The following is a 20,431-nucleotide window of genomic DNA, read 5'->3' as shown; positions in this document are numbered from 1 at the left end:
GGCGTTTGTACCACCCCTTCCGGAAATGAGGCCAAGACAAGGCCCTTCAGGACTGGATCTGGATACACTTGTTCTGTGACTCTTCTTACTCTGTGTTCTCTCTGGGTGACCTCTCCACTCCCATGGCTCTCCTACCTATCCCCAGAGGCTCCCAAATCTACTTCCTGGTGGCTTCCCTGAGCTCTAGATGCCTCTAGCCTCTGTGGGGGGCACCCCTAACTCTCGAGGTCCAAAACTGAATTTACCTTGATCCATACCTTCTCTTCTTCCTGGTTTCTGGCAATATGAATAGCCCCATCATCCACTCAGTCATCACCCCAGAAACCCAGATGTCACCCTAACCCTCTTCATCTAGCCCTGTGGTTTGACCTGCAAAGCAGTTCTATCAGTCACATCCCCTCTGTCTCCAATGCCTCTGCCTGAGTTTAGGCCTCATGTATCTCTGGCCTCCTTCCAGTCTCCCTACCTTCAGTTTTGCCCACTCCAGGAATATCACACTTAAAAGTCAATCTGATGAAATATAACTCTATACCCCATAAATATGTACAATCAATACATTTTGATTAAATTTTTAAGAAGTCATTCTGAGCATATCACTTGTCTGTTAACAAGTCTCCTTCTACAGCCTCTCATCCCACAGGATACAATCCACACCCCTCCACAAGGCTTGCGAGGCTGCAGGATCTGCCCCCTCCGTCCCTGCCTCTCTCTGCACTCTCCCTTCCAGGCTGGCCCACCTTGGCTTTGCTCCAGCCAACCCTAAACTCTCCTTACAGATTTTCCTACATTACTCCCTCTTTCTCATCTCCCTGCCTTGCACACACTCTCTTGTCTCCCAGATCAGTGTTTCTCCAAGTGTGCCCTGAGGGTCACCTGCTTCACCTCCCTCTAGCATATTGTAGGCTCCCGGGCACTGCCTTGCTCAGACCCACTGCAAAAGAACCTCTGCATTTTTAACACAAACCCCATGGGCACTGCACACTAAATGCTGAGAAGCACTGTTCTTTCTGTCAGGCCGGCTCCTGTCCTGGCCTCCCTCCTGCCTCAGCTGGGCAAGTGCCTCCTTTCTGCTCCCAAAATCTTCAGGGTGTGACTGACTATAACAGAGTGTCTCCTCTACTGGGCTGTGAGCTCCATGCTGGCAGTGATCTTGTCTACCTGTAAATCCCTAGTGCCTGGCACAGAGAAGGGGCTTAGTTACAACTGTGGAATGAATGGGACCCCCAGGTGAGTCTGGTGCCCATGACCAGGAGGAGGTCACAGCTGATCTAGTGACAGCCACGGCTTGTCTGGAACCCTGAGAAGCTGCTCCCAGTGCCTCTGCAGGTTGCACCTATTTCTCTTTGCTACATGCCTGGTTCAATAAAGAAGACAAGCCAGGAATGTTGGTAATGTAGGGCCTAGTGGGTGCTGAAGGCCAGCTTTCAACAGTGATGTTTAACTAGCTCTCCAGAAAACGTTTGCAGGCATACACACATACCTTTATTAAAAATTTTACCAACACAATTTACAAATGCTAACAAAATATCCAATACTCTTCACTGCAAATTCCATATAGCCATTTGATTGTCCCAGAAATCAATACACCATCAATTTTTGCCCAGCTCTTTATCTGTGGCCAACCCATGGCTGCAATGACAAATGAATGTGCTCCGACTTAAACACTGGTTGATGTGTTTGTTTACGTTAACAACAGAGACACATCAGAACTTGTTCATGGGTGACTTGAACCCGTTCAGCTTCTTTGCTAAGTTGGTTAATAGTTTCTGAATACCGGAGGAATATTTCTTCCATGTTTTGTGCTTTTCACAATGTGGCAACTACAAACATGACACACTTTAAAATTTGATCTGTGTTAGTAACATTTTTCCCCATCACTTTCTTAAGTCTAGACAATCAATGAGACAAGTTGAGTCTTAATGTGTCGTCCTTGCTGACTTCCTGGTATAAACGCTCTCTGCGCCTCTCCTGTGACACGATGGCGGCAGAGTTGGGAAGAGGCACAGCCACGCATCATGACACTGTGTTCCTGCCATACAGACGCAGCAGACACCAATGACACTGAGTGCACACATGTAGTCAAATGGAGTAAAATAATTACGAAGTGGTGAGTTTTGAGTATTTATTACCATTGGTTTTAACATAATTTGTTTAATTTTAACTTCATATAGTTTAATTCCTAATAATGGCTGTGTTTAACAACTGGCTTACAAAACTTTTTCTTTATTTATGGATTCTCCTGAGCTGATAGGAGACGGCTCCTGTACGGTAACCCTGAGGATTGAACATGAGCCACCACTACCCACCTGGCCACCAGAGCGGCCAGTCCCCGCACCTGCCCTGGGGAGTCCGGGCTGTGAGCTGCCAGACACGGCCCCTGAGAGTCAAACGGGCCCTGTGGCGGGCCCCGGGCAGCTCGTTTCCGTTATGTGAGCCTCGGTTTCCTCAAGTTTGAGAGGGAAAGTAATGCCCACCAGCCCGTGAGGTGCAGGGAGGATCAGACACACTGCACACTCGCACTCTAGCTCATTTCTGTCACCGCCGCACCCCCTGACACACATCTGCTCACCCTCCCGAGCCACACCACGCACACTAACGTCACCCCTCAAATACCACAGACACAAGCTGACTTGCAGGCAGCCGCCTCCCACACATCACCTCAGATACCCCACATGCAGATTTGGTCCCCAACTCTACCTCCTCACACCCCTTACCCACACACCCAAACAACCACGCCGCAAACACACACACGTGTACCCAGAACTCCGCACATACTTCATACACCAAATACCTGCCCCCCCCAGGCGTTTCACACACAAATGGATGCCGCGCCTGACCCACCCCCCAACACTCCAGACACACTTCACACTCTCCCCCCAGCACATGCACACACACCACACCCACACATGTGCCCATCATCCACCTACACTTCTTTTCACACTCACAGGCCCCAGGTGCTCACTCGTGCCACCCCATGCATAGAGCTCTCACTCCCAAGGCACTTCCACATTGCCCCCATGCCCCGGACAGAAGACTCCCCTGCCAGCCCTCTGAGGCCACACCCTGGGTTGAGGAGCAGTGAGGGGGATCCTAGCGGCATGAGGCAGGAAAGCCAGAGTGAGGTTCCTGGGGGGCCAGCTTGCTAGCCTGGAGGCCAGGCCCTGGCCTGCAGTGCAGGGAGGCCTAAAGAGGACTGGGAAGGGATGGGACAAGGATGCTGGCTGGGTGAGGGGTCTGTCTCTGCTCCCATGCCCTCGGGGTCTGTGCCTGGGTGAGGGCCTCCCTCCTGGGCTACCCCATCACTGAGCAAGGAGGAGCCAGCGTGCAGCAGATGCCGGCATGTCTGTCCAGATGGTTCCAGACCACTCTAAGAGCAGCCTTGGATGGGGTCCTGATGACACAGGGGAGCCATCTCAACAGCACACCATCCTTTCTTACAGTGCCACCCAGCAATAATCCAGAACAATGGCGAGTCCTTAGAGGGCGATGGTATGCAGGGGAGGTGTGCACGTCCCTCTTCAGAAAGCTCCCTCTCTCTCCTACCCCCTCCCTACCACAGGCCCACAGACAGGACAGTCCAGACTGGCCCCACCCTACTGCAGCCTGTTCTCTCTGGACTCCACGTCCTGGTCCTCCCAGAAGATGCTGCCTTCAGATTCCCATGGCAACAGCAGTCAGCTTCCCTGACTGATGAGTTACAACAAGTCCTTCTCCTCTCTGTCCAGCTAAGGGGGTTTCCAGTGGACAGAGGCTGGGCATCTAGGCCTGGGCTCCAGACTTGGCGTGGCCATGACTCAAGTCCCAACCCTCTGGCCTCAGTGTCCCCATAGGCTGAGTGATGGTGTGGCTACACCCTGACCCTTGTAGCCTGGTGAACTGATTCTAGGCCAGGCCAGTGTCTCCACGGAAGATTCCCAAAGTGGAATCACGATCAGCAGGAGGGTCCTCCTTCCCTCCTGCACTACGCTTCATCCAAGCCTGCCTCCTCTTCACCTTCTGGCCCTCTGAGAGCTTGTTTAAAATGATGGCAAATAAGCCATGTAAGGACTGAGGCTCTGCTGAATTAACTCTGCCATCTGCTCAGCCAGAAGTGTGTAGGGCGTGCTTCCCAGCAACATTTACACAGGCACATGCACCCATGCACATATGTGAACACAGGTACGGTACATACAGGAACATGTACACAATGTTCACACAGAGTGGAAATCTACGTAGCTGCAGAGATCATGCAAACATGCATGCTGACACGTATCTGGAGAGAAACATACATGCATGTGTACTCTAGGACACACATACAAGTGTACACATAGATAGGCCAGAACAGACACACAGGCTGGGACACATACACATGGCATGCAGGTGACGACATGTCTATAGGCTCGCACATAGGCAGCCCAATTTGGGGGGATGGAGATGGGGTGATTAGTCCCCACAATTACTTCCTAGCCTCCATGCACACACACATACACACATACACCCTGACCCTTGCCTCTGCTCAGGCCCAAGGAGAGGCATGTGGAATGTCAGAAGATCATAAAAGAGTCAAACTCTTGAGAAGGGGCTGTTCTCACAGATACAGAAGAAATTGTATGCATCTGAATATTACTATCCTGTATTTCTAGACTAATAAATTAAAAAATCTCAACAAAATGGATTTTCTCTGAAAATATAAATCTCTCAACTTAAAATTAAATTAAAAAGAAGTAGAAAAGTTGATTAGATTAACAATCATGGGAAAAGCTGAAAATGTTAAACAGCTCCAGTCAAGAAAGGTACCAGACCAAGATGAATTTTGGGGCAAATTCTTTCCAACTTTCTTTTTTTTTGACCGGTAAGGGGAGCGCAACCTTTAGTACGGTGTGGTCAGCACCACACTCAGCCAGTAAGCGCACCGGCCATCCCTATATAGGATCCGAACCCGCGGCCTTGGTGCTACCAGTGCCGCACTCTCCCGAGTGAGCCACGGGGCCGGCCTCCAACTTTCAAAAATAGATAATTATTGAGTTAGAGGAATCAATCAATAATACAAAGAAAAGATGGGATGCCATCAACAAGTTTTGCAAAGTTAATCAAACCCTGATATAAATATCTGACTCCCCAAAACCTAAAAGTCTACTATACTCTTATAACAGCTTCACTTATTAAAAATATACTTAAAATCCAGAATAAAATACTAACAAATCAAATCCGGAAGTAAATGAAAGAAAAATATAACATGCACCATGTAGGGCTTATTCCAGAAATGAAAAGATGGTTTAATTTTGATCACTCTGTTTATAATATCATATTAATAAGCCTAACAATAAATGTCATATGTTTCTAACAGATACCCAAAATTTGGCACTCATTTCTGATTAAAAGAGATTTCTTAGTAAACTAGGAACAGAAGTATATTTTGTTAGGAAAAAGAATATCTCAGATATAACTAAGTATTGTTTTGTAAGTTCTAGCCAGTGCAATAATTTATTTTTTTCATGTAATTATTAGAAAGGAGAAGATAAACTAATAATTATTTGCATATCATGACTTTCCACCTAGCAAAATCAAAGAAAATTAACTGACAAACTATTAGAGCTAATAAATAGGTCAGTGAAGTTGATTAATACAGAACAACTCCATAAATAAATGGTTTTCCTAAATTCCAGAAACATCCAGTTTAAAAAATATAATTAAAAAAGATCCTATTCACACAAGCAATAGAAAAAATAACATATCTAGGAAATCTTCACAGAAATGTCTTGGACATACATGAAAACAAACTAAAATCCTAATAACACAAACTATAAATCTTTACCTATACAAACAACTTTGATAAAAGGAAATGCATCCTCTGTTCCTGTATGGTAGTGTAATGTCGTCAAATAAATTTATAGGTTTGATGCCATTATAATCACAAGTGCCATAGGATTTTTTTTCAACTAGACAAATTTATTCCAAAATTCACCTGAAAAAATAAGCCAATTTTCCAAGATAGGCAAGAAAATTTAGTAAAAGAAAAAAACTGAGGAGGTACTTGCCATCCAAGATATCAAACTGTACTAGGAATCTGTATCAAAAAAAGTGGTACTGACGTGAGAATGACTAAATGGACCAGTACAATACAGAAATAGACCTATGTACACTGAGGAAATTGATTCATGATAAAGATGGCATTTATCATGAACATTGAAGAAATGGATTATTTAGAGACCAACTTGCTATCCATTGGGGGAAAAAAGTTATATATCCCTATTTCATATACACATAAACAAATAACAGATGGATTGAAGACTTATTGTAAAAAAAGAACACAAGAAAACTACAAGTAGAAAATATTAGAATGGGGGAGCTTTTCTAAGCATTTTCCTAAATTCACAAGCCATGAATATTTTATTAGGTAAAAAACCTCAGTCTTCTATATGGCAAGGGACCCTGTAACTGAAGTGACTACAAAGTTGGCAAATACTCAGTGAGGGAGGTATTTCATATATCGCTGGGGAGAGTGTCGATTGACAGCCTTTCTAGAAGGAAATGTGATAATAAAAACATGTCAAAGAACTTTAAAGATATTCATTCTTTTTGAGCCATTAATTTCACTTCTCTGAAGCTGTTCTAAGAAAGTAATCATAAGAGCATGGAGATTTTTATAAACATATAAAGATGTTCATCACTGAGAATTTAGAAATTACGGAAATAACCAAAATAAGGGAATGGTTAAATTAATTTCAATAAATCCATAAAAGAAGTATTACATAACCATTATAAACAATATTTGTCCAATAATATTTAACAATATGGGAAAATATATGAAAAATTTAGATGACAAAACGGTTTTCACAACTTTGTTAGGACATATGCACACACAGACATACGAGGGTACTTCAAAAAGTTTGTGGAAAAATAGTATTAAAAGACAATATGAACCTTTCCATGAACTTTTTGAAGACCCCTTGTATATAATTGCCACTTGCAAACAAAAATCACACCGCATGTTTTTCCAGATAACACCCAAGAAGATTTTTTAAAAATAGCACCTAAGAAGAACTTCAGCCCATTTTTTAAATTAACAGTTTTCCGCAGTAACAAAGAACAACACAAAACAGAAACAACCTTATTTTTAGAATCCACTCTGCGGTGCTCACAACTTCACTTCCTAGGCTCCGCTCCCGACAGTTCCAAGTGGAACAACTACAGCGAGCCCTGGGAATTATCTACCGAAGGCGTCCTTCACCACCCGAGTTTAAGCTTTTCCTTTGATATAATGGCCTTTCTTTGGAGTATATCTGTGCAATGTCTCATAAAATTGCATCCCCCAAAAGATACAAATGCTATTAGTAGAACAAGTAAAAATTAAGTGGTTGGGGAGAGCATAGGAAGAAAGAGCTAAGAGACAGAACAACAGCTAAACATACATTTGCTTTAAGGTCTTCTAGTTAGACACGACTTAGTTTTAAGATGGCAACTTCGCTGAAGGGAAAAATAAAATAGTACTTTAACCAGGATATTTTTGCTTTATGGTAACAGCTTTTTGGCCTTACTTTCTTTTCTTTCCTTCTTTTTTTTTTTTTTAGGTGAACTAAGGCTTACCAGGAGTGGGCACATAAGTAGATGATTAAATAAAATTGCATGAATTAAATTATGCTCAACTTCATTATTTACCAGGGGAATGCAAAGTAAAACCACAATACCATACACTACGCACTTTCCAGCACCAGCTATGAGAAAGAAAAGACCAAGTTTTCGTGAGGAAGTGGAGTGACCAGGATTCACATACTGCTGGTGAAAGTATATGGGTAGAACCATTCTGGAAAACTTTTCGGCAGCATCCACTAGAGCTGAACATAAGACACAGCAATTCCATTCCTAGGTATATACTCTATGGAAATTCATACGCATGTGCACCAAAAGATGTACACGAATGCTTGTAGCAGCACTATTCAGAATTGCCAAATACTTTAAACTTCCCACATGCCCATCAACAGTAGAATGGATATATAAATTGTGTGAACTACAGTATAACTACACGCCTAACATAGATGAATCTCACAAATATAATACTGAGCAAAATAAGTCAGACTCGAAGAGCAGATAATGAATTATTCCATTTATACAAATGTCAAACACAAGCAAAATTAATTTATCATGTTAGGAGTCAGGATAACTACTTTGGGCAGATTACCAGAAATGGGCTCAAAGGGGACTTCTAGGGTGCTGGCAATATTCTGTTTCTTGGTTGGGTGGTGTTAACATGACTGTTCAGCTGCAAAAATTCGTTATGAGCTGTATGCTTATAATTTATGCATTTTTATGTATACTACCTATACTTCAATAAAAAGTTAAAAATGGAAATTAATCAAAATGTCAACAGGAGTTACCTCTGGGTATTGGAATTATAAGTAATCTTATTTTTTTTCCTTACATTATTTTACGTATTCTAAATTTACTACAATGAGGATGTGTTTTTTAAAAAAATTGTGATTTTATAATTTTACATGATGCCACCATGGTTCTAAAAGGTGTTGTGAAGTTGTCCTGGGCAAGAGGCCACCACTTCTTTTCCTGAGGAGTCCTCAGCAAATGTTGACTATTATTCTTCATATAACAATTATTTATTGAGTGCTTATTGTATACATGCACTGCAGGCCGAGGACATAGCAATGAAAAAGACGGACATGGCCCTGTCTTTGTGGAGCTTGCAGTTAGAGGGCAGTAAAGAATATAAATAGTTTTTTTAAATGGATGAGCAAATAGGTCCTTTCCTAGCAGAGTTATATTGCATGGTGGCATGTCACAGTCATCAAAAACCTTCATCACATCCTATTCCAAAATCTCTTTTCAGGAAGAAATTCCCATGATGCATCAGGCTCTTTGTGGCAGTTTCTAACCCACATGAAGGAGGTGGCTCTGCTGAAAAGCCCCAGTCACCCTAAGGATCCTGCTGGGGCTCAGGCTCCATACAAGCCTGACTGATACAGCAAGGCTCCCTCTGAAGCAAAGAGTATAAATGCAGCACCAGAAAGTCTCACTTAAGTCTAGCCCCTGTGCAGCAGAGCAGGGAGGCAGCACAACTCAAGCCCAGTATTGCTCAACTGTGGGAGGAAGGTCTTGCTGCATGGAGCCCCTCTGCTATGGGCCTGACAGCCTTGAGGACAGCCAGGCCATTGGAGGGCAGCCAGCCTTGGGTCTCCTTGTTTCCACCAGCCATATCCCCATACCTAGCTTTCATTCATTCAGTGCACTTGCACTGAGCATCTTCTCTGTCCATGCCCCGACGCTGAGGGCACAGAGTCAAGCAAGACATGGTCTTACCCTCAGGGAGGTCACAGCCCAGTAGTAGATTCAGATATAACCCATGATTGCAGTAAATTTACTAAGACTTGTGATAGAGTTTAGCATTGTGTGTGATTAAAGACAGCTGAGTAGGCTTCCTGGAGGAGGCGATACCAAGTTCTGAAGGATGATGAGTTTACCTGGTAAAGACAGGGAAGAGCACTACAAATGGAAGGAGCCACAGGTGAAGCCCAGAAATGGAAAAAAGCACATGAGTTTGGGGGACTGGTGCAGGTGGCAGTGGGGAGAGGCAGGAGCTGAGAGGATGCTGGAGAACATAACAGGAACTAGACAGTAAAGAGCCTTTTGTCTCCACTAAGAATGCTGGATTCTTACTAAAGCTTTAAGAGAAGCCATGGAAAAACGTTAAGTGGGAGATGACAGTATCATATCAATGCTTTGGAAAAATGACTCTGGCGTCAGTGTGGCTAATGGATTGGAGTAAGACAGGCTAGAGGCAAAGAGACAGTTTGCAGGCTGCTATATAGTAACTTAGACAGAAAATAGTGAGGGCCTAAACTGATCTGGTGGCCAGAGAGCTGGAAAGAGATGTACAGACTTGAGAAGAACCAAGAATATGAAATGGAAAGGATTTCACTTAGATATCAGGGGTGGGTGAGGAAAAGGTCATGGTGGCCTTTCACATTTGGGGCTGCCCCCCGCCCCCATGAGATAGGAAATGTAAAAGGAGGGACAGGTTGGAGAGTGGAGAAGACATTGGTTTGGAGCCATGGAGTTTGAGGGGTCTGTGTGATGTCCAGGTGGAGATGCAGGGTGGGCAGTTAAATTTGTGAGCCAACAACTAAGGAGAGACGTCTGCTTTCAGCCACAATAGAGTAACAAGGACTAGATGTCCCTTCCTGCCATAAAATTAAAAAAACAGATGAAATATATGAAACAACAGTTTTCAGATATTGAACAAAAAGCTCAGCAAGACAATGATGCCTAAAGGAGGAAAACAAACAAGGTGGGCCCCACAATTGCCCCAGTTACTGCCTGCAAGAGTTTCTAGGCCACAGCCTACAGAGTGAAAAACTGAACAGAGCCTGGTAGTCTTGCCGAGCTGAGGACATAGAGTTCAGGGAGACCAAGACAGCTAGAATTTGATAGTCAAAATGCCAGAGAGGAGGGTGCTACACAGGGAGAAAGAGAGAGAGCTAGAGAGCAAGAGAGAGACAGAGAGAGCACAAGCGTGCTCCTGCAGAGGGGCTTCCCTCAAATCTTCCGCTGAGTACTGATCTGCACATGCATGTGAGCAAACTACTCAAGGCTGGGGAATGAATCACCAGAGGGAAATAGGCAGAACAATCTCAGAAACTCACAGAAGGCTGGGAAGAGTTCATGTTCCTACCAGTCAGAGTGGAAAGACCTCCTAACCTCGTCCAGAGGACATCAGATAGAGTCCTCAGGAGAGCACTGCTTCAGTAGTGAGACCAAGTTAGCTCTAGGCTAAAGGCTGCTCTCAGCCTGCACTACTACAGTTGAAAAGAAAACTGCAGAATACAACTAATTCTGAGTAACTTAATTGTGTGTCAGAAAAAAGTTCAACTATTTAAAGGAATATAACAAAGTCCAGTGCCCCAAAAAGTAAAATTTATAACATTTGTAATCTAATCAAAAATTACAAAGGCATGCAAAAGGGGAGGAGAATAGAACCCATACCAGGAAAAAAAAAAAAATTCAATCACTAGTATGATACAGAAAGAAATATGTACTTGGTTTTTGTCTCCAGTTCCTGACACACAGCTTCTAAAACCTTTGGAATTTCCTGAGTGATGGGAGCGTCCTTTTTAATAACAAGGCCCTTTCAATCATAACTGAATTTATGCCAGTCAGGTGACTGGTGGGCCCCTTAAGTAGCTGCAGGAAGGGTGCTGGTTGCCAGAAAAGCCAACCATGTGATTAGAGGGTTAGAACTTTCAGTCCCACCCTTAGACCACCAGGAAGAGAAGCGTTAGAAATTGAGTTCACCAAAGGCCAATAATTTAATCAATCATGCCTATGTAATAAAACCTCCATAAGACCCCTAAACTACAGTTTGGACAGCTTCCAACACTTCCAGGTGCTGGAGGGTGGCACCCCTGGAGAAGGCATGGACGTTCTGCCTCCTTTCTTATTCTGCTTTATGCATCTCTTCCATTTGGCTGTTCCTGAGTTGCATCCTTTATAAGAAACTGGAAATAGTAAGGAAAACACTTTCCTGAGTTCTGTGAGCTGTTCTAGCAAATTTTCGTACCTGAGGAGGGAGATCTGGGAATCCCCATTTTATAGTCGGTTGGTTGAAAGTACAGGAGGCAACCTGGGACGTATGTCTAGTGTCTTAAGTGGGAACAGCCTTGTGGGACTGAGCCCTGAACCTGTGGGGTCTGCACTAACTCCAGGTAGTTAGTGTAAGAATTGAATTGAATTGAATTGTAGGATGCCCAGATGGCATCCGGAGAGCTGCCAAATTGGTTGTTAGAAGTGTTGTGGGTAAAAAGAAATAAAAAGCATGAGTAGGAACATACCTAGAAATGACACAGATCATAGAATTAGCAAACAAGAATGTTAAAAGAGCTATTATAAATTTACTCCATGTAAAGAAGGTAAGAGAAAATATGACTGAGGAGAAGAGAAATGAAAGATATAATTAAGACAAAAATCAAACTTCTAGAGATGAAAAACACAAACCTAAAACAAACAAAAAAACAACACTGCAGGGAATTAGACACAGCAAAGATTAGTGAAGTCAAAAATGTAAACAGAAATATTTCAAAATAAAACACAGAGAGAAAAAAACACTGAAAGAAGAAACCCTAAATATCAGTGAACTGTGGAACAATATCAGGCAAGCTAATATACATGGAATTGAAGTTCCAGGGGGAAATAAAGGGGGAGAAGAGGCAGAAAATATATTTGAAGAAATAATATCCAAACGTTTTCAAAATTTTGTGAAAACTATAAACCCATAGATACAAGAAACTCAAAAGACCTCAAAAGGAAGAGACATGGAGATACCTCACCACATCAAATTGCTGAAAAACAGTGATAAAGAGAAAAATATTAAAAGCAGACAGACAAGGGGGGTGCGGTGGGGGAACAGATATTGCAAACAGAGAAACAGAGAAAAAAATGGTAGTACACTTCTCATCAGAAGCAGTGTGAGCCAGGAGACAGTGGAGAGAAGGAAGGAAGGAGGGAAGGAAGGAGGGTAGGAAGGAAGGAAGGAAGGAGGGAGGGAAGGAAGGAGGGAAGGAAGGAAGGAAGGAGGGAAGGAAGGAAGGAAGGAGGGAAGGAAGGAAGGAGGGAAGGAAGGAAGGAAGGAAGGAAGGAGGGAAGGAAGGAGGGAAGGAAGGAAGGAAGGAAGGAACTCCCATTAATTTTAATTCGATTTCTGACCAAAGCATCTTTCAAAAATGAGGGCAAAATAAGAAACTTTCATACAAACAAAAACTAAGAGAATTCCTCACCAGCAGATCAGCACTACAAGAAATGTTAAACTACATCTTTCAGGGAAAAGGAAAATGATACTAGATGATAATTTGAATATACATATGAAGAACATTGGAAACGGTAAATATGTAGGTACATGTAAAATATTTTTTTTCCTCATTAAAAATAAAACTAGCAAACTGAATCCAGCAACATCAAGATTATACATCTTGACCAATTGAGATTTATCCCAGGAATGTAAAGTTGGCTTATCATCTAAAAATCAATTAATATAACAAGCCTTGAATTGGATAAAGGACAAAAACCACATAATCATCTCAATAGATGCAGAAAAAGCACTTGACAAAATTCAACACCTTTTCATGATAAAAACACTCAAAAAACTGGAAATAGAAAGAAATTTCCTCAACCTGATTAGAGGAATCTATGGAAAACCCACAACTGGCATACTTAAAGGTCAAAGGTGGAAAGCATTCTCCCCTAATATCAAGACAAAGATGTTCACTCTCGAAAAATCTATTCAGCATTGTACTGGAGGTTCTAGCCAAGATGATTAGGCAAGAAAATAAAATAAAACGTACCCTTATTAGAAGGAAAAAAGTAAAACTATATCCATAGACGACATAATCTTGTATAAAGAAAATCTAAGTATCCACTAAAAAAACTATTAGAACTAATAAACGAGTTCAGCAAGTTTGCAGGATACAAGACCAATAAAAAAGATCAGTTATTTTCTATACACTTGCAATGAACAACTCAGAAATGAAATTTATAAAAAATTTAATTTACAAGAGTATTAAAAAGAATAAAATATTGAGGAATAAATTTATAAAAAGAAGTGCAAGGTTGCATACTGAAAACTACAAACTTAAAGAAATTAAAGAAGACCTAAATAAATAAAAAGACATCTTGTTTACAGATTAAAAGACTAAATATTGTTAAGAGGGCAATGCTCCCCAAATTGATCTACAGATTCAATGCAATCTCCATCAGAATACCAGCTGGTTTCTTGGCAAAAATTGACTAGCTGATCCTAAAGTTTATTTAAAAAAACAAAAATCAATGGACCAAGAACATCCGAAACAATCTTAAAGAAGAACAAAGTTGGGGAACTCATATTTCCTGATTTCAAAACTTACTGCAAAGCTACAGTAATGAAGACAATGTGGTGTTGATATAAAGATAGACATACAGATCAGTGCCGTAGAATTGAAAGTCTAGAAATAAACTCACATTTACAGTCATTGATTTTCAACAGGATGCCAAGACCACCTAATGGGGAAAGAATAGTCTTCAGCAAATAGTGCTGGGACAACTGGTTATACACATGCACAAAAACGAGTTGGAAACCCTACCTCACACCAATAACAAAATTAACTCAAAATGAATAAAAGACCTAAATGTAAGAGATAAAACTATAAGATACTTAGAAGAAAACATAGTCATAAATCAACATGACCATTAGGCAATAATTTCTTACATATGACACCAAAAGCATAAGCAACGAAAGAAAAAATAGATAAATTAGTCATCCTAAAAATTTAAAACTTTGTGTTTCAGAGGACAGTATCAAGAAAGTAAAAACAACACAGAATGGAATAAAAGATTTGCAAATCATATATCTTATAAGGGTTTTGTATTTAGAATACATAAAGAATGCTTATAACTCAATAATAAAACAACAAAAAACCCAATTAAAAATGGGCAAAAAGGACCGACCTGTGGCACACTTGGGAGAGTGTGGTGCTGACAACACCAAGTCAAGGGTTAAGATCCCCTTACCAGTCATCTTTAAAAACAAACAAACAAACAAAAAAGGGCAAAAGATTGAATAGAAATCTTTCCAAAGAAGAAATATAAATGGCCTATAAACACGTCATTAGTCATTATTAGTCATCAGGGAAATTAAAAGCACAATGAGACACCACTTCACACTCACTAGGAGGCCTGTCATTAAAACTGCAGACAACAACACGTACTGGCAAGGACGTAGAAAACTAGGAACCCTCACACACTGCTGGTAGGAATGTAAAATGGTGCAGACACTTTGGAAAACAGTTTGGCAGTTTCTCAAAATGCTGAACATAAATCCTAGGCATATTCCCAAGAGAAATGAAAACGTATGTCCCTACAAAAACTTGAATCCAAATGTTTTATAATAGCTAAAAAAGTAAAAACACCCAAATGTTCATTAACCGACGAATGGATAAACAAAATGTGGTATAACCATGCAATGAAATATTATTCAGCAATAAAAAGGAATGAAGTACTGATACATGCTACAACATGGCTGAACTTGGAAAATATGCTAAGGAAAGAAGCCAGTCACAAAAGACCACATATTCTGTGATTCCATTTATATGAAATGTCCAGAACAAGCAAACCTACAAAGACAGAAAGTAGGTTAGCAGTTGCCTAGCCCTGGGGGTGATAAAGGAAAAGGCATAGGGATTTTGGGGGGGGAGAGGAGGGTAATGAAAATGTCTAAAATTGATTTTACTGATAGTCACAACTTAACACCATTGAATTGCATACCATAAATAGGTGAATTGTATGGTATATGAATTATGTCCCAATAAATGTTATTTTTTACAAAAAGATAATTGTTTAAAGCAAAAATAATAATGTGTTGTTGGGTTTATAACACAAGTAGACACAAAATGCATGACAATGATATCTCAAAGGGGGATAGAATTATACTGTTGTAAGGTTCACATGATATTCATAATAGTATTATTTGAAGATAGACTGTGGTAAGTTGAAGATATATATTGTAAATCTTACAGCAACCACTAAAAACAAATAAGTAAAAACGTAAACAAACAAAAAAAGAGTTACAGCTAAGAAGATAAGAATGAAAATAAAATAGATTGTAAAAAATACTCAATTCTAAAGAAAGCAAGAAAGAGGGAAAAAAGGAACAAAGAACAGGTGGGACAAATAGAATACTAACAGCAAGAAGGTAGATTTAAACTGAATATATTGATAATAACATCAAATTCAGATGTTCTAAACACTCCAATTAAAAAACCAAATTTGTCAGACTGAATAAAAAGAACAAAATTATATGCTGTCTAAAAGAAACCCTCTTCAAATACAAAGCCAATGAAGTTAAAAGTCAAAGTATGGAAAAACATAAGCCATGCAAACACTAATCAACAGAAAACTAGAGTGATTATATTAATATCAGACCAATTAGACTTCAAAAAAAGAATATTACCAGGGATAAAAAAGGACATTTCAATATTGGTGAAGGTTTAACTCTTTGTGAAGACACAACAATCCTAAATGTTTATGCACTGAAGAACAGCACGTCAATACACATGAAGCAAAACCTGATAGAACTGAGGGTGGGATGGGGCGGGGGTGGAACTAAGGAGAAAGGTCTAGGGAGCAGCTCTAGACTTCTCTTAGAGATGGAAGTTGAAGCCATAGTAATCAATGAGATCACCAGAAACAGGTGAAAGGGAGAAAAGAGGCCAGGACAGAAGAAGAAATTCTCACAAAGAAGACTGAGAAATAATAATCAGAATGGAGGACAGAAAACAAGGTGCGTGTGGGGTCACGGGATGCAAGGGGAGAGAGTTGCAGAAGGCAGTGTGCTCATTATGTCAAACGCTGGCTGCTGGGAGCAGAACATCCAACAGGAGCTGAAAGGCTTCAGCTGGATTTGCAATAAGATTTACTGGTGTAAGAAGCACGGGTGGTGAGGTAGGGGCAGCAGCCAGGTTGTAGTGGATTGAGGCCTCAGCAGGAGGCGAGGAAGTGGACAGCAACAGGAATAAGCAACAGAGCGAGATGCTTGGGGGTGGGCAGGCAGGTGTGAAGCGTTATGAGATCTCTGGTGGAGAGGTTAAATGGAAGAGTAATACCTAGCTCTCAATATCATGGGGAAAGGCATACATGGGTATGGATGTGGGTAAGTTTGGAGCCCAGGGCAGAGGCTAAGGAAATGTGCTCCTGATGAGTTTTCTTTTCCCGGTGAAGGTAAGAGTCTGGGTTGACGACGGCTGGGAATGAGTGCGGAAGCTGTGGTATGAAAAGTAGCATGTTATGTGAGAACTTTGATATAGCTGTGGGGGAACCGGAGTTGGCCTAAGCAGCAGGACTGCTGGGTACTGCTGGGGGCTCAGCTGAGGCTTGAACCATGAATTTGGACTAGTGTCTATTCAGGAAGGGATCCACCCCTTTAAACCAGGACTAGAGAAGGCAGGTGGTTACCATGTTCTAAAGTTAGGGTGTGAGACTATGGGACCAGGTGGTGAATGGTGAGCAGCTGAAGTGACAGGCTGTAGGGTACAGATAGGATAGGAACAAGAATTGATTCAGAGCAAGGAGAAAAACTAGGACTCAGGAGCCTGAAGGTCTCTATGAACAGACAGAGTAGAGGTGAGGGAGACAGAATGCACAGGAGGTACAAAGAGATGAAGATTTCAGAGGTGGAACCATTTTAAATGAAAAGATGCCAGTAAGGGGTGGAGGAAATGGAGATGACATTCAACAAGTTGAAGACAACAAGAAGCTCAGAGGCACTGTCCTCATGGACATGGAGCTCCCAGTAGGGTGGTAAAAACTAACATGAAAACACTGTGAGCCAAGAGCCAAGGTTCTCTTGTATCCCTAAGTTGCTGAACCATCTAACTTTGCCATTAATTATGACTATTCCCAACCTGTGGAGATATGTCCCCATAACTCAGCCCTCAACCCTGAGGCTGCCTGACTCCTCACCTCCCTTGTCCATCTACTTACAGCTCGTGTGCCTCAAGAGGACTGGTCATCATGGGTGAAATGTCACGCTTGTTGGCCCCATCTTGAATTATGCAGTTTTGCCTGACATTAAGGGATACTGGCAGACATTTTCAACATGGAAGAGCCAGAGTAGTGCTGGGGTTCCTGAGCGAAGTAGAGAGGTACCAAATCCCAGAAAAGGACCTGCCCAGAAACCCAGTATGACCAGGAGTCCCTGCAAGCCAGCCATCAGCTGTTAGATATATAGTCACACTGTGCTCAGGGCCTCCATTCCCATGAGGCAAGGTCATAGCCAAAGGATCACTCACTCCCAACAAGCCCCTTCACTCCCACACAGCGAGGCTGGCTCCCTCGCCTGTGGTGCAGAGAAAGAGCCCAGAGCAGGGGACCTGGGTTCTAGTTCTGACTCTACCATGAATTTGCAGTGTGACCTTGCCCTGAGGCCTCAGTTTTGCTTGTATAAACAAGGGGTTGGATGTGAGATCTCAAAGACTCTTGCAGCCTTGACAGTCTATGGGTGGTGGATGCAGGAAGGAGACTCTCATCAGCTCACATCACTCAAAATGCACCAGCTGCAGAAGACAGATGAGCTGAACTCTTCAAGCCTCATTATAGTCATCACAGCAGAGTTGTCCCTTTGGAATTCACTACTTGCACCCACCCTCCTCCTCCTCCTCCCAAGAACCTCTGAAGAAGGCCCAAGTGATACACCTCCCCCATCTTTCTCTTCATGAGATTTCCTTTAGCTAAAAAGTCAACCTGGTTTGGACTGCATGTAGAATATCCATGTAGAAAAGGTCCCTGCCATGAGGCCACATCTGAGACCCACAGTTCTCCACAGAGCTTCCCTTTTAGGGCAGCATTGTCACAGACCCCATCAGAATCCCAGGGCCAACACCCATGAGGGGGCAAACCAGAGCCCCAGATGCCCCTCTATTTCTCTGGTCTCGTCCCTGGCAAGGGCAGGCAGATTTCCTAGGTGCTAAGGATCCTCAGCAGTCACTCTGCAGCTGGGGAAATGATCCCATCGTCTTGCTCATCTCTATACAGGGCTGAGCCCCCTCCTTCACAGGGCAGCTAGAGACCCCAATATCCACAAACAACAAATGAGGCCCTGGTCAGTCCATCTCCTGACTGCAGAAGACAGGCATGGGGATGCTAGCCTGGGGCAGGTTTATCCAGGTCTGGTATTTGGACGATGGGACAATTGAAGCTGTGGGCTCCAACACCATGATGCCCTCAGTGATCCTGGCCATAGCTCGACCACATGTGGAAGACACCTCCTCTCTGGGAAGGCCTGGCTGAGAGTCCCAGAATAGGCTGGTGAACAGAGCCCCAGACTCTGGGTCCTCTCATGAACACCACCTGGCTAGAGTCAGGGCAAAAGGACCACAGCAGGGTCCAAGAGGAACAAGCAAAGGCCATAACAGCACCATTAAGTACAGACTTTGCCTAGTGGTCACACCCCCCAAACCACACTGCACACATAGACCCCCAAGCACACATGGGATCCATGGCCACCGAGCCACCCACGTCCTCCCCACCACCCCACCTCATAGTCTCGTGGGCATGTCCCCTTCCCAGGGCCAGCACCCCTCCTCCCCTGCCAGCTCACCGAGCGATCTCCCTTCCTTCCTTCCAGTACTTCTTCCTGCTTGTTCTCCTGAGGAGAAAAAGAAGGGGTGATTCTCCACACCCTTGCTGCCTCACCTCATCGTCCTTGCGCAGTGCCTGGCCAGACTGTGGTCACTTAAGGCCTCTTTAATGGCCCGGTCTCAGCTGCCCCAGTAGGTGAGCTAAGTGATGGGTCAGGGTGGAGGGACTTCCATAGGGTGCTCCTCTGGGCCCAGGACAGCAGGCAGGCCGTCCAGAATGAGGGCGGTAATGACCAGAGCCAGAGGAATGAGGCACTGGGGTGGGGGTGGGAGGACAGGCAGATGCTGGAAGGAGGAGCCCACCAGAAGAGGCAGAGGGCAAGAACACGGAGCTGCCAGAGGACTTGAGGCGAGGGGGAGAAGCCCTCATTCCCCTGGTGAAGGGTCCCCCTGAGATCCTGGGCAGATGCTGGAGTAATGAGGCCTCCCTGATCCCCTGAGGGGATGGGCTATGGGATCCCATGTAGTGAAAGCGGAGCAGCACCAGAGGGAAGGGGAGGCCTTGGAACTACAAAGGGGTGAGGTCGATGACGGGGGTGGGTGGAGGTGACGCAGGGTTGGGGTCCATGGGCTAAAGGCAGGGGTGTTGAGTGCTTACCGATCTCTTCGGTGGCCCTGTTTCAGGGGCCCAGCTTTCCTGTGCTGCTTTGAATGCTGAGATCCCATGGGCTGGGGAGTGCCTCCTGGGAACAAAATCCCTGTCTTGGCAAAACAGTGCAAACCCAGAAAGAAGGCAAAGGTGTCCTGACCCCCATGGTGGCCAGAGGAAAGAGAGAGTTTGGAGGACGGTCCTGCTCCAGGCTGCATACGAAGCCTGTTGAAATTCCTTGCATTCAGCTCAGTGCTGAAGCCAGCACAAGCCCACTTGGGTGTCTCCCTTCATCACCGTGGCAACAGTCAGACTAAAAACCGCCATCACTGATTAATGAGGACCTGGAAACCCTTCTGCAGCTGGTCAGTCTCCCTCCCAAACCCTTCGCCACCAGGCTGAATCCTCAAGGTCTCAGTGGCCATGCCACACAGGGACACCCAGTTGCTGGTTTCCATGACAACGCTGAGACCATGTATCCCTGCATCTGTAGGTTACTATAGCAACCCAGGCAGAACCAAGTGCACTGAGGACAAAGGCCCAATCTGGATGAACCACAGCCAGAGGACACATTCAGTGCTGTCCTCTTCACGCCAGCCCTGTGCTAGGGGTCAGGCTCTGTGCTGGGAGGCTACACACTGTGCCTTTTAGGGGCTGATGGGGGATCTAGGATTTGCTTGTCTGCATCCTCAGCCTC

General features: G+C 43.5%; 1 protein-coding gene across 1 annotated transcript in view; it reads right to left on the bottom strand.

Moving 5' to 3' along the window:
• Window positions 1-19,900, bottom strand: part of TUB (TUB bipartite transcription factor) — a 59,593-nt gene extending 39,693 nt beyond the window's left edge. Inside the window, 3 exon segments of the mRNA XM_063095581.1 lie at window positions 19,106-19,153; window positions 19,744-19,862; window positions 19,865-19,900. Of these exon segments, the coding sequence (XP_062951651.1) occupies window positions 19,106-19,153; window positions 19,744-19,862; window positions 19,865-19,900 (203 nt within the window).
• Between the last annotated feature and the right edge of the window lie 531 nt (window positions 19,901-20,431).

This window comes from Cynocephalus volans, chromosome 4 (genome assembly GCF_027409185.1).
Source record: "Cynocephalus volans isolate mCynVol1 chromosome 4, mCynVol1.pri, whole genome shotgun sequence".
NCBI lineage: Eukaryota > Metazoa > Chordata > Mammalia > Dermoptera > Cynocephalidae > Cynocephalus > Cynocephalus volans.
Note: the sequence above shows the minus strand (reverse complement) of the source record. Positions and strands in the feature narration are given on the sequence as shown.